Raw genomic sequence first — 14581 nt, forward strand, 5'->3', positions numbered from 1 at the left:
ATGGTGTGAACTTGTTTTATGCTGCTCCAGAGGATAGGACCCAAACCAATGGATTCAAATTACAAGAAAGGAGATTCTGACTAAATGTTAGGAAGAACTTTCTGACAGTAAGAGCTGTTCAACCGTGGAATGGTCTCCCTTGGGAGGTGCTGGACTTTCCTGCTTGGAGGTTTGCCAGCAGAGATAGGATGGTAATCTGTCAAGCAAGCTTTAGCTGTGATTCCTGCATCGCAGGGCCTGGACCAGATGGCCCCTGGGATCCCTTCCAAATATCATAGAATCATAGAATTGTAGAGTTGGCAGGGAACTGAAGGGTCATCTAGTTCAACCCCCTGCAATGCAGGAATCTCAGCTAAAGCATCCATGACAGATGGCCATCCAACCTCTCCTTCAGCCACCAATGAAGGAGAGTCTACAACCTCCTAAGGGAGACCATTCCAATAGAATTCTAAGATTCTATACCTAGCCTACTGTACAAAAATCTTCCCACTTCTGTCTCTGGTCCTGACCACCACTCTCATGTGACACCTGGAAGGTAGCCCAGAAGAGAATGTGGCCCTTGACATAAAAAGAGAGAGGAAAAGGTACCCTTCCTCCTTTAAGGCATGAGAAATGATGTAAAGTTCCCCAAGGAAGAGCCTCACTAGCTCAAAACATTTGAATTATTTTTATTAGAAGTGTTTTTCTGAACACCTTTGCTGTCTGTAAAACAGATGAAATGTGTGTTGGGATTGATACACTAGGTGTGCAAGAGCTACAGTCCAATGCTCACTTGCTCCACAGTAGGACATACTCCTGAGTAAATATGCACATGATTGTCAGGACTGTGGCTTTTGTCTGCAACACACACACACACACACACACACACACACACACGGGTGGGGAGATTATAACAATGATCACCCTAGAAAACTAGTCCAGCTCAATCTTCATCTCTATTATACTACATTCTTTTTTTTAAATGTGGCCTTAGTTGCATGTAATAGAAAGTTCTATTTGGTAGGTAGTAAAGCTGAAGCAAAAATAAACCAATTCTTGCTTGCAAAAGACTTAATAGGGACCTGTAGAGCTAGAGCTTTATTGCTAAAGACTGTGACTTTTAAAACACACACATCAGCAGTTTTCAATCTACACATTCCCAAGCTGCTAATGAATCTTTCAGAAACCCATCGGCTAAATGAAATAGTCATTCCTGTGACTGTCAGTCAAGTCTTTTCACCAGAACTATTATAAATACAAGGTTTCATTTTAGATGGTCTTTTGTTCTGCTTTTTCATGGCAATCTATTTGTTCAGTGCTGTTTTGCTTTCCTGAGCTCTTCCTAGGCCTGTTATTCGTAGCCAACAAACACAACAGATGTAATTAAACTTAATTAAAAGGGTAACGAGGAACATATTTTGTGTACAAATCCCCAAACACTGAATTGCTGCGTATTGTTTTTAAGAAAGCAGTGGCAACATTAATTACCTATCATGCTCAATTTACAAATTAGAAAGAGGCTACTGATTTTCCTTACCCAATTGGCTATTCTGTTGGGATTCGCAGGATGCTGAGTAAGTCTGCAGGCTTCAACAGGCTGATGCAATACTCTGTGAAGTGCTGGGTCAGAGTGACTCAGCAGGAATGTGATTGGCTTTCACCTGTTTTAAAAGGAAAGCCTGTTCAACAGTACAGTGGTGCCCCGCAAGACGAACGCCTCGCAAGACAGAAAACCCGCTAGACGAAAGGGTATTCCGTTTTGGAGGCGCTTCGCAAAACGAATTTCCCTATGGGGTTGCTTCGCAAGACGAAAAAATCTTGCAAGTCCCCGCGGTTTTTTTCCGGTCCCCCCCCCCTTTTCCTAAGGCGCTAAGCCGCTTATCAGCTGTTCCGCTGATAAGCCGCTTAACAGCTGATCGCGAAAAGCCGCCAGACCGCTGTAGCGCTAATCCGCTAAGCTGTCAATGGGCTTGCTTCGCAAGACGAAAAAACTGCTAGACGAAGAGAATCGCGGAACAGATTCTTTTCGTCTTGCGAGGCACCACTGTAATTGTGGTGTGGTGTGGTGTGGTGGTGCTGTGCTGTGGTGGTGAGTATTGGTTTGCCTTAAGGTGCAGGTACTCTGTATGAACTGCTTTTGTAAATACTTGTATATAGCTCACATTAAAAAGACTGCACTAAAGAACCTGGGACTCTGAGCGTTCTGCTAAAAGCGCCGCGAGGAATTCGCGACATATTCCCCCCCTTTTTTCGGTCACTTGCAAAATTGATATGAAGTCCTTTTACTGAAGGTTCTGAGTCATATAGTTCTGACTCATAAATCTCTGTTGAGCCCACAAGTAACAGCATTTGATTAATAATTGACATGCTCCTCATTTTAATGGCTGCTGTGCTAAAGATTGCTAATTAAATGGTTGCTAATTAAATTATTTTCTCCCTTTGATGAAATAGCATTTAAGATCACAAAATGTCATAGCTCATCCTCACATTAAATAATCAATGCCTGGCAGATGCTTTGAAAACAGTTGGGAAGAAATCTTTTTTTTAAAAAAATCAAGGAGACTGCACGGTGGTGGTTATGATCTACTGGCTAAAATAGAAACAGATAGCATGGCTATTTAATATAATTTCATTATTTTTAAAGGGCCAAACCATTTATATTTAAACTCCTGATAAACTGAATCTATGCGAAATAAGGAATAGCAAAGTTGCTTTCATTTTAACAAATGAGGATTCTGTATTACCAGGCTTTTACAAACAATTAAGCTGTGAATATCTAAGGTATTGTTATGAAGTTTATAAAGCCTATTTAAAATGATCTTTTTATGGGGGAGGTTAAGCATTAAACTGGATTTCTTACGGATATTTTAACTTGGATGTTCTTGGTAATATTTAAATCACAAATGACAAGAAGAACAACATAAGAAATCAATTTCCCATTTTAAAACAATCATATTAGAACATAATAAGTACCTCCTTTTGTCTGTCTTAATTCCTTGCATGGCTCTGGATTTTAGCTCTGACCAAAGGTTTAAAACAATTAGTGACGGATCTCTTTAATAACCCCAAATTGACATCTGCTAGTCTAGCAAACATGAAAATATAACCCAAATCATTATTGTTAGTTTTATTCCTGCACTTAATCTTGTAAAAAGCCAAACCATACCCATTCAAAGTTAACAAGCCAGTAAGAGTCAACAGTTGCACACAGTAGATCTCCAGCCATAGATTTCCATGGCTAAATCTGAAAGTCTGCTGATACCATCTAAAGCTGAAAAAGTACAGCAGCTACAGATACACTAGTAGAATAGCTACTTCCTCCAGCTATTGCTTTGCTGCAAGTAGACACTTCACTAGTCCTTAGTTCTAATAAATTCTTTGGTTTCAGTTTGGAAAGCTCTGCAGTAGAGGTTGCTCTAAGGTCCCATGTATAATACATGGCACTGACTTTCCGAGTCATTGGGCAGAATTAGAAAAGAAGAGGTTAACCTAGATAGTTAGCTTTCTAGCAGCACATACACTACAAGGGCAAAGAGACCATTGCCCCAGTATAATCAACCACTTTCCTTTCTTAATGGGCAATTACAGGTAACTGACAATGAAAAGATGACTTTTGCACTTGTAAATTCAGTTGCTTTGATATTTTGAAGCTTTCCCCAGGAAAATAGGCTCTTTCTGGCTAATTGAAGGACCTTACTGAGTCTTCTTTCCCACTCCTGGTCTCTGTGGTTTCATTTGTGAATTGGTACAATGACTCACACTAATTTAGATAATAAGGCACTATGGACAGCCATATTATATGGACAAAATGCCTACCCATTCTAAATGGGTTCATTTCTTACAATGCTTTGCTAATTATTGCAGTCATTATTACCTTATCTATTTTTCCCCTTCTCACAAATGACCTAGCTTTTAAAACTAATAAAAATGGTATCAGGTAAGGAAATACAAAGAAGAACCAAGGACCCACTACAAAAATGATTGCATCAATTGGACTAAATATGGATGAGAACTTCAACTCACAGTATGAACATATTTAGACATGATTACTCTGCGTTTCTGCATATACCTTTTACTTGACATAGTTGAAAACTGCTGCTACGCCAAGGAACCAACATGCTCAGTTTACTGAAAAGACATAAAAATTCCAGTCTATGAGGCAAAGCAGGGTCTCTACATACTTCTTCTTAGCCTTGCAGAACAACTCAAGGAATCTTTTAATTTTTTTTTTATCAAACCTGATTTTTTAAAAAAATTCCCATCCACCTGCATAGACATCACCAGCTGTACTGAGCTACCCCTTCTTCAGGAGGATTTGCAGCAGGTGGTGAAAAATATTTCTCTTCCATTCCTAGAAGCAGGCTTATTCCTGGGCCAGATGTGCATGTTTCCCAAAGGAAGCCAGCGCCAATGAAATAAATGATTATTTCTGCATTCCAAAGAAATAATTGCGCATACCCTCCCACAAATGCACGAGACCATGTAGTTTGCATAAGTGATTAAAATTGTGTTTCTATCTTTTTACGGATATGCTTGCGCAGGAGGTGATGCAAATGTTTTCATATGTGAGTCCTTCAATTTTGCCTCTAGGCAAAAGAAGGTTTCCTGACAAACTCAAAACATAAAGCATATGCATAAACAAGCATTAAAGTGTTATAGGAGGCAGGTGCAATCTTTGGCACTGAAAGAGAAATTGAAAATCAAGAGAAGTATCTCTGCTGCTCCCAGCTATTAGCCATATAGACATGGTGGATATGGATGCCAGAAGTATGGAGCTTCTCTACTGATATGCCACCAGCCATCCAATCTGAAACTGTGGTGCCATAAAAATGACCTTAACTTGCAGAAACGTTCTTAGATTTTAATTTAAAAATTGGCACAATCTTCTAAATGCATTTCATATCATAATCCAAAATAGGTTTGTTTTTTTTAAGGGAAAGATTATCCAGCTGGTGACATCTTCTATGTTTTCATATCCTCTTTTTTAATTCGAGTCAAGACAATATCTAGGCTGTTGAGTAGAGTAAACTACTGTGGCAATATGTAAATTGTATAAGGTGGCAACATAAGAATGGAACAATCTGATTTGCTCAGCAAACAGTGACTTACAGAGAGTAATATTTGGATGGCGCTGTGAATGACCTCTAGGTATTGGAAGTCAATGATGCAGCCTGTCACAGAGACATAGGAAAAGTCATCTAACATCCCAGGAGCTGAAGGACGCACCACTCTTCGTATGCAGCCTGGTCCATGTTCTCGCCACCAGGATCGGTGCATTGAGATGTTAAAAGTCATGAGATCGGTTTCCTAACAAACAAAGAGAGAAGAAGGGTGAAATCTTTCTGTTACAGTGGACCTCATGCTTTTCTGACATATAGACCCAGTGCTGATGTAAACTTTCCTGATCTCTCACATGAAATTGAGAACATAGGCTAAATTTGCATGCTCTCTGACACTTTAACACCATAAAGCACACAAAGTCTGTACTGATGGTAACCCCAACAATGGTTAATGCTGAGAAAATTTCCAAACCCATTATAATTCCGGGTTTTGAACGCTGACTTGAAACATTAACCATGGCTAGCATTAATCTCAGCATAGACCTAATACTGTACTATGGTTAATACAGAAAACTAAAGTGAGAGAACAACAAACATATGAACAGGAAACACTGCATCTGCGTTAGCTGTACTCAGGTGTTCAGTAAGGTGTGGGGAACCTTTGGCCCTCCAGATTTTGCTGAATGACAACTCCCACCATCCTGGGCCAATGGCAATGTTGCCTGGGGCTGATTGGAACTGTAATTCAGCAACCTCTGAAGCAGCACATCTGCTGTAGGCTACAGAGCTGCCAAATGGCCATCTAAAGTTCTTCTTTTGAATATTTGGCAAGCACTTTTTTGCTTTTGCTTTTAGAAAGTTGCTGAAAACATTTCCTTCTCTGTTGTGGTCTTTTATCCTTTATTTCTTTGCTACTTGTTCCATGCATGCATGCATCTCTCTCTCTCTCTCTCTCTCTCTCTCTCTCTCTCTCTCTCTCTCACACACACACACACACACACACACACACACACACAAATACACACACACACTTGCATTACTGCTTCCAATTCTCTCCTCTTCCCCTCATGAGCTGGCTAACTGGGTTATTTTTACATTTTGTAGAGTGCCCATTGTGTCATAGGTGTTAAATAAATTATATAAAATGATGATAATGATCTGCTGGAATAAAGCCCACTGAAGAAAATGAACCCTTCAACAGTGAAGTGTTCAGATCAGATGGCCTCATTAGAATGATAGATTGACTCATTAGATTCTCATCACATAATAGTGCATTGTAGTGCTATTAACAACGGAATATTTCTCCTCCCTTGCACAGTGTCATTAGTATTGAGAAGCTGGATATAAACTACTCTTAACTATTCCCTTTGGTGGCTGACTATTCCCACAATGCAGAAACAGCAATGCAGAGCAACAACCACCATAAGACATGTATATGCTGCCATTGCATTGCTGACGATGTAGGGATCACTCTAGTACAGTACTGAAAATGGGGAAATGGAAACATTTAAAATCCAAAACATTCACATCCATAACAAACAATGGCCCCTGGAGTGCATGTGGACTACACCTCACACATGTGTGCTCAATTTGATATACTCCTCCTTCTGGTGGTTCACTCATAGGGTTGGAGGAGAATTTAGTTTGGTCTGCAGTTTTAATTGCAATTCTTGGTTCAGCCCATACCAAAGTGCATAGAAATGTGCAACTGAAAACAATATACATTTAGAAATATGCAGACAGAGATTTTAAAAAAATTGTATTTAAGTCAATATTTAAATAAAAATTTCCATTTTGGATTTTTTAAACATCACAGGTTAATGCAGAAATGAGATGGGACAGACTTATGAAGCAACACATGTAAAATTGGCATTGGCCAGAGATAGAGTGATATATCAATCCCTACTCAATAAACCTTTAAAGTTTGTTAAGACTAATCTGAAAATCATAATATCCTACGATAATGTTCAAAGTATCATGGTAATTAGGTCAAGGACTTTTTACTACATTCTTTTTGCTCAATATGTAACCAAGGGAAAATTACACCAATTAAAAAGAAATATTGGTCATTGGAAAGATGGGGTGCCATCGTTATAGATTAGGATTCTTTGTACTTAGTTTGAATATGCATATGGTCAGATTGTTATTCTAATCGTTTGTCAGCATTAAACTTACCTTTAATGAAAAATTAAACTGAAAACCCTCAAGGGGAAAAATCATATTCAGGCTACACTGCTAAACACACTTATAGCTATTTATTTCAAAATACATATATGTAGGACTGAGATGTCAAAATCACACTTTTTAAAAATTGTTTTAAAAAATGCAACATTCAACATTTGTATCAAGGCTACTGTTCTAAGAAAGATTATGCAACCTTACACATACACATACACAAAAGCGGAAAACAAAACTGAACAACATTTTAAAGCATATAATGAAGTCTGATATCCATTAGATAAACTCATCATCATTACTTCAGTCTGCAACAAGATGAATATCATGTCCATAACACTGATACTACTAACCCCCAATGTCACTTGTCTACCATTAACATTATAAACATTAGTCAATGATAGGCACATATATTATACACAAGACCTTTAAACAAATTTAAGAAGACTCCCAAGTTAGAAACATAAACACTTTTCTCCTCCACATCTCCATCACATTAGAAGACAGGATAGTGACTGATCATATTCAGCAACTGCAAAGAACCAGCTGAGTATTACCGTAATTCAAACAAGACGTGTAGTATTAGGCTGCGTCAAATTACTGCCATGTCCGGTGAAATATGGGTACATGGACAGTGAATTTGGTGAAAGGGCATGTTGTACCAAAAAAAAAAAAAAAAACCACAGCCAAGGCTACTAAGAAAGGAGGCCAAAGCTAGATATCTTGGGTTCTCAAAACCCTTATCTTCACAATTCCAGAACTATCTCTGGAAATATCAACTCTACTGGTGTTGAAAGTGCCATCATGAAGGGTAAGTGAAGATAGGGTTGCCAGGGACCCTGAATGTGTGATGTAGCTAAACTTTCCATCAAAGAATGTGAACTCCAACACTTAGACGGCCACTGCAAGAAACAGAATTTTGGCTTACATCAGGGGTGCTTTTCAATCCAGAGGTCACATTCCCTTCTGAGGCAAAAATGGGCAAAGCAACAATGGTGAATCTTACCTTTGCACAGTAGGCTAGTTTCTACACACACCTGCATGTTGTTGTTGATGATAATTTATTTGTACCTCACCCATCTGGCTGGGTTTCCCCAGCCACCCTGGGTGGATTCCAACAAAGATTAAAAATACATTAAAACATGAGTCATTAAAAACTTCCCTAAGCATGCACTCTTATCCCCCATTGGGGCAAGCTAGAAACATCCTCAGAATTCAGCAACACATTTGGGTCAGGCATGAACACTCAAGGAAGGTGCAAGACAAGGCCAGCTAGTGGCATGGGAGTGGTGTGTAGCGGTGGAGGGATGTGGCCTGGGCAGGGTGCTGAAGACCAGATTGAAAGGCCTGCTGGAAGGCTGCATTTGGCTCCCTAGGCCTGAGGTTCCTTGTCTCTGGGCTACATGGACTCTCGATCTCATCCAGAAGCAGTATTTTTTAATTCTTATGAGCAGATACCATCCATCTCTGAGCCCGCAGTTCTCTTTCCCTCTTCGTCTACTCTTAATCCCACTGAAGTAAATTGTAGTTTTAAGATTGGGTGGACTGCCCTATGTTTATGTGGGAATCCTATTTTAGTGGAACAAACTCATTGGCTACTTGACAGAATACATATGGCGGAAAGCTAACTCACAGAATTCAGTGATAGCCTCCCCTTATGCCACATAGCTCCTCTTACTTTAGCACACCATTATCCCACTGGGTAAACTCATTTGCAGATGACCATAATATGAGATGAGATGCTGTTAAAAATGCTGGGAAATTATTCAAACACTTTTGCTGTATTTCAAAGAGCTTTTGTATCCTGCCCCTATTCCCAGTCCAACAAAAAGCATCATGTTCCACTTTTTTTTCTTGCTTTCTACGTCTTTACTCATTCTGATCTTCCCTGAGACTGTGATAAATTAGCTTGTGTCTCTGTGCCACTTTCCATTTAAGTAATTTAGAGGGAGGGTGTCTATTCTAAACTATAGCATATAATTGGTAAGAACGACCAGTGACCAATGAGACAAATAATATTATGAAATGTAGTGGAGGCCAGTTTTTTTTTCTTAAAAAAATGTTTAGGGGTACTCTCATTTTCCTATTCCTATTGAAATACTGCCCCTCAATGAGGTCAAACTTAGATTAAAAAAATGTTTAGGGGTATGCGTACCCCCAGAATAAAGCACTGGTGGAGACCATACAAGAGGATTGGCTGTGAGCATCCTCTAGGTTTTTAAAATACTTTTTCTAAGAATTCAAAACACAGATACAGCCAACTGAGTGCTTGGAAAGCTTCCCGGGGTTTACATCTGCCCTAGTCTAATAGTTTACATTTCTGAAAACAAGCATTTTGAAGGAGGCATTTTGTCTCAATAAATCCTTGTCGCCAAGGGGATGACAGATGACCATTTTATTTTAAACAATGGAAGTAACTTTCTCCTTAGTCAATTACCTGTAATCAACCAAGATGTGGATTCTGTTGGAGACTGACATCTAACAATGGCAGTTTTGAGTACTTGTAAAATGTGATTCCTCAGCATCAGAAATACAATCAGCAAGGGAGCATCTGTTTATTTCTGTGCCCCACCCCAAACACAAAAGCATCTCAATGAAGATATTGACCCAGTGTGCATCAGCTGTGAAAACGTAAATGCCATGGATCATTAAGAAAAGGACTGAAAATAAAACTGCAGGTATCATAATGCTCTTATACAAATCTACGGTGTGACTGCATTTGGACTTCTGGGTACAGTTCTGGTCTCCTAACCTCAAAAAGGATATTGCAGGGATAGAAAAGGTTCAGAAAAGGGCAATCAAAATAATATGGGGCAACTCTCCTATGAGGAAAGGTTGCAGTTTTTGTTTAGAGAAAAGGCAAGTAAGAGTAGACGTGAAAGAAATGTATAATATTCTGGTTACCTATGATGTAATATTTTTTATATAACAATCATTCTTACCTTTAATTAAAACCAAACTGAAGAATATTTGAATATTGCTGTGACCACATATAAAGCAAAGTCTATTTTATTAAGAGAAAATTTGTTTCCATTCACTTAAGATAAAGCACACCCCAATTTTGATGAAAAGTAAGCCTATGAGCTGATGGTATACATTAGGAGAAACCTGGGTGGGTGAGCTGGGTGAATTTGTTTTAACATTGTTATTCTTATTACTATTGAATTATTATTTTTAATTCTATACAACCTATGTGCCAACCGGGGTTAGAACTGCAGGCTATCAAACCATGCCATTTGTTAATATTGGTTTAATGAATTGCACATTATGAGTGTATTATTGCATCCTTATTTAAGAAGATGATGAATTATGTGTAGCTTTTTAAATAATTGTCTATATATAAATGGAGATTTATTAGGAAAACAGATAACACACACAAAAAAGAAATGCTTTTGCTTGGTGCTAAGAGATGTAACTCCAAGGATTCAATACACATACATCATCTGCTTCCTCAGCCACATTAATTAAGTTAATTCACTACTAAAGAAGGGAGTATCTGGTAGCTGCAGGATGTGACATCATGAACATTTGTTCATTAGAAAAATAGCTTTAAGTAATAGGGAAATAGATCACTCAAGATCATTCATTACTTATCAATTGCTGTGTGATGACTGATTGATTAGAACATTCTTATACTTCAAAAGACTGTAAGCAATGACTTTAAAGTAATTTGCTCTCATAAAGCAGTCAGTAGCTTAGGGGCAGCTGCACTTTTGGGATGACTTAGTGTCTTTTAACCAATATCTCACACTACATTCATCTGACGGAAAAGATCCTTTGGGGTCTATAACTCTTGCTCTAGCTTGAATTATAATGAGGTAGGTCTAACCCTGTCTTTCACTTCTACATAAAATTATTCCAGGCTGTTATATATAAGGTCAACCTAAATCTTCAGAGATATCGCTTTAACTTTTTCTGCTGAAAAAAATGACTCTACAACTATGAAAAACCAAGGCTTGCAGACTCATTGCCAACTGGGTGTCAGTTGTAGGCAGTCTTATCCTCTGGGCTTAGAAGTGGGTACTGACAGTCTGCAGATACCAGTTGGGCATCATTGTCCACTGGTTTGGAAGGAGGGGCATGCAGTGAGATGTGCCAATCATCATGAGTTGCTGTAGGAAGAGTAACTCAAACAAGTTTTGAGTTGTACATCTCACCAGTTTGACTTGGGATAGATCTTTGGCTTGTACCAATTAACATCAATAACTCTCTTTTTGAAGTGAAAACTGGGTGCAGATGCTGCCTCCAAAGGCAGAGGCCTATGAATCCTGCTGCCATGAAGTGGCTAAGAAGAAGGGTCAGTTGTGAGACGACCAGCATTACACGTTAGAGAGCTGGTGATTGGTCAAACCAGGCATTATGCAAGGCAACCCCTAATAGTTAAAAAGGGCGTTGTTCCCTGTGGAATGTGAGCTCTTGCTAGATGGATTCCAATGCTTATTGAAATTGTTTTGGAGAAAATAAGCAAGAAAAGGTGGATTGATCCCTTCTTGTGCCAGATGGAGCAGTGTTGATGTGGGAGTGGCTCCCAGGTGAAGGAACATGTGAAGATACCCTAGAAGGATCATGCCCTGAGCGTACTCAACTAAGAAGGACAAATGTCTAGTAGTTTAATTTTTTATTGACAAAAGCTGGCATTAACTTTGCCAGGCTTATGCCCCAGCTGAAAAGTTGAAGCAACAGTGGGACCACCACCATCCTGGGCTTAAGTACCTTCGTCTGATGGAGTGTGCACAAGCAACTAGTGATTTCCTCTACATGGGAGGCTGCACTTGTCTCTTCAAGCCCCTCCCAGTTCTAGGAGACAGTGTAGCAGAGGATGGCAGGGATTTGACTGCTTCCAACACATTCTGTGGCCTCTCCCCCATCTCTGACTGTTCAGACTCCTCCCCCTTCCTTCAGCTGGGCTCCTGCCTCATGTGTGGCACAAAACCTCATAAATTGCTGGTCCCCGGCCTCCAGACCCCTGCCTCTGCCACACACTCCTCAGAACCCTGCCAGTCCCTGACAGCTCACCCCTGAAGGATTATGGATAGACTATCATCCACAGGGCTGGGTGATTCTGCTGACTAGGATGCTAAAGGCAGGCAACAGCCAGCAAAGGCTGAGTAAATTCTCATTTGCATTTCCCCATTGGGTGACAAGGCTTCCAAAAGTCAAGCTTGCAGTGCCAGAGGGACAGTGCAGATGACTAATTTTTGAGAATCCTGCCCAACCTGGAACACCTTATCTAAGGACAAGTGGGACTCTGCAGTGCTGTGGAGGCTATGAACAGCCCACTGTCACAGTTAAGCAAACTGATTTACTCAATTTCGTAGACACATTGACTGTCCCTCATGCACATGGACTCCCAGCTTGGCAGTAGACTCCCCTTCCACCTTCAGTCCTCAATAAAGGAGATATTCTTGGACCTAGCAACAAATCTAGTATTAATAAGAGAAGTGCTCGTCTGGAAGCCAGAGAGGTTTGCTTAGGAAAAGGAAGAAGATAGAGAAGGACCAGTGTGCACTGGGACCCAGGACTCAGCTATACAGCTGCAAATATAACGTTTTAAATGTGTTGTAAAGTGCAGTGTACAAATGTGACACTAGATGACAGTGAGCTATACCAAATTCAATGTACTTTTCAAAAAAAAAAAATTTAAAAAGCATTTTCACAGCATTTTTTATATGTGTGTAGATTCCATCCCAGATGATGATCAGGATGTGAGAGCCGTTGTCTGAGAACAATCTGATAGTCTTTCCTGGACACTATTATATATCCAGCAAATCCTAGCATCAGCCTCACTTTAGAGTTCAACCTAGTTCCTGCTCTGCCCCAGGTATGTAGAACTATTGGCAGACAAAAACCATGCATTTGCTTGTGTAGTGTATTAAGAGTTTTTGACTCTCCCTTCAACAGTAGCTTCTCACATTACAGCCTTTTGGGTTCTTTTACCATGCTCCTTGGCATAAAGTTGTAGCCTAGCTCAATTCCAGATTTGATGTCTCATTTCTCTCTCTTTCCATAAGTCTTATTTCTACAGTGATTAATTGCCACCTAACCTGCAATTATTATGACAAAACTGATTTGAAGAAGATTGAAAGTAAGAGGTAAAATATCTCTTTGTGAAGGTATCATTTCATCCATTTGTACACTGTAATTACTAAGACCCCACAATGTTAAACTGAAGTAATATGATGGGACAAATAGTGTTATCTGTGAATTTTGCATTCCAGAATCAGGTGAACTGAAGTTCATAAATGGAAGTTTTCAAGCGGCAGTGTTTGCTAACACTTGGTCTAGCAGTTTTCTCATATATTGGTCTTGTAAGATTAACCACAAGTTGCTGTAATTTGTTAAACTTGCCAATGTAATCTTGTGTAAATCGTATTATCCTAAACTTCTCATTTTTGGTGTCACCCAAATAAATGAAATTACCCTATGAAAAGCAACAACCCACAAGTCTTTACAGTGTGAACAATTAGGCTTCAAAACACTTTCTCTGTGGGATTATGGTCAAAGCTGTAGTTTAAGGCTAATAATAAAATTCTTGAAAATATACACCAGGGAACAGCAGTGTAATGGGAAGGGAATTGAATTAGCTTTATTAGTATTTCTCCCTCTTAATTATGATAATTCTATGGTTACATGATTTGCACAAAGGGAGGGAAATATAATATTAACATGATTAAATTGTATTTGCATGTTAAAGAGAGTAGAAGGAAATGCTAAAATCTTGATTTGCATGCCCAAGGTCTACAGATGATTATAAGATTTAAAAATCTGTAAATAACAGTGCATTAGCTCAGTAAGCTTAGACACTGGGGTTGAACGGGTGTTTCAGTGAGTCAATCAGATTTTGGTTCTGTTTTTAGTACAAGCTTCCCAGTAATTTGATTTATTTAGACTAATTAATTAAAACAATTATACCTTGCCCTTCTAATGTACAAAGCAAAGCAACATCCAGTGTGAGGTCAGCACTGTGCAAAAACGTTGTCCACTGTGAAGCAGTAGGAGTTGGTGGGGGAATAGGGCTCAACTGACCTCCTGTCACCAGAATTGCTGCAAAGGCTCCAGTGAAGCCAATCTGGCACTCCTGGTGTGTTTGCAACTGCGCTGGCATTGTCACTCCTGTGACCTTTTGCCTCCCCATAAGCTGCAGTGATGCTGGTGATAGGAGGTCAGGTAAGCATTATCACCCCACCCCCTCCTACTGCTGATAAACCATCTCCTCTGCCCAATGCGGCCATACTTTCACCCCTCCTTCTGATCTTAGGGAGCAAGCATCAGGGGTGATGAGACTTATTTACAGGCCATGAAGGCATGGGCCCCTGAGTAAGTGTTCAGGGTGTCTCTGAGTAAGTTAAGATGGTGGGTGGATCTCA

At 39.6% G+C, this 14581-nt stretch overlaps 1 protein-coding gene across 4 annotated transcripts in view; it reads right to left on the reverse strand.

Moving 5' to 3' along the window:
- The window catches only part of NKAIN3 (sodium/potassium transporting ATPase interacting 3), a 193878-nt gene that overhangs the window by 56506 nt on the left and 122791 nt on the right, over positions 1-14581 (reverse strand). For all 4 annotated transcript variants that reach the window (XM_077932974.1, XM_077932971.1, XM_077932972.1 and 1 more), the window contains one exon: positions 5089-5286. In XM_077932974.1, coding sequence (XP_077789100.1) covers positions 5089-5286 — 198 coding nt within the window. The remainder of the gene's footprint in view (positions 1-5088; positions 5287-14581) is intronic.

The sequence above is a fragment of the Podarcis muralis genome, chromosome 8, assembly GCF_964188315.1.
Source record: "Podarcis muralis chromosome 8, rPodMur119.hap1.1, whole genome shotgun sequence".
NCBI classification, from domain to species: domain Eukaryota; kingdom Metazoa; phylum Chordata; class Lepidosauria; order Squamata; family Lacertidae; genus Podarcis; species Podarcis muralis.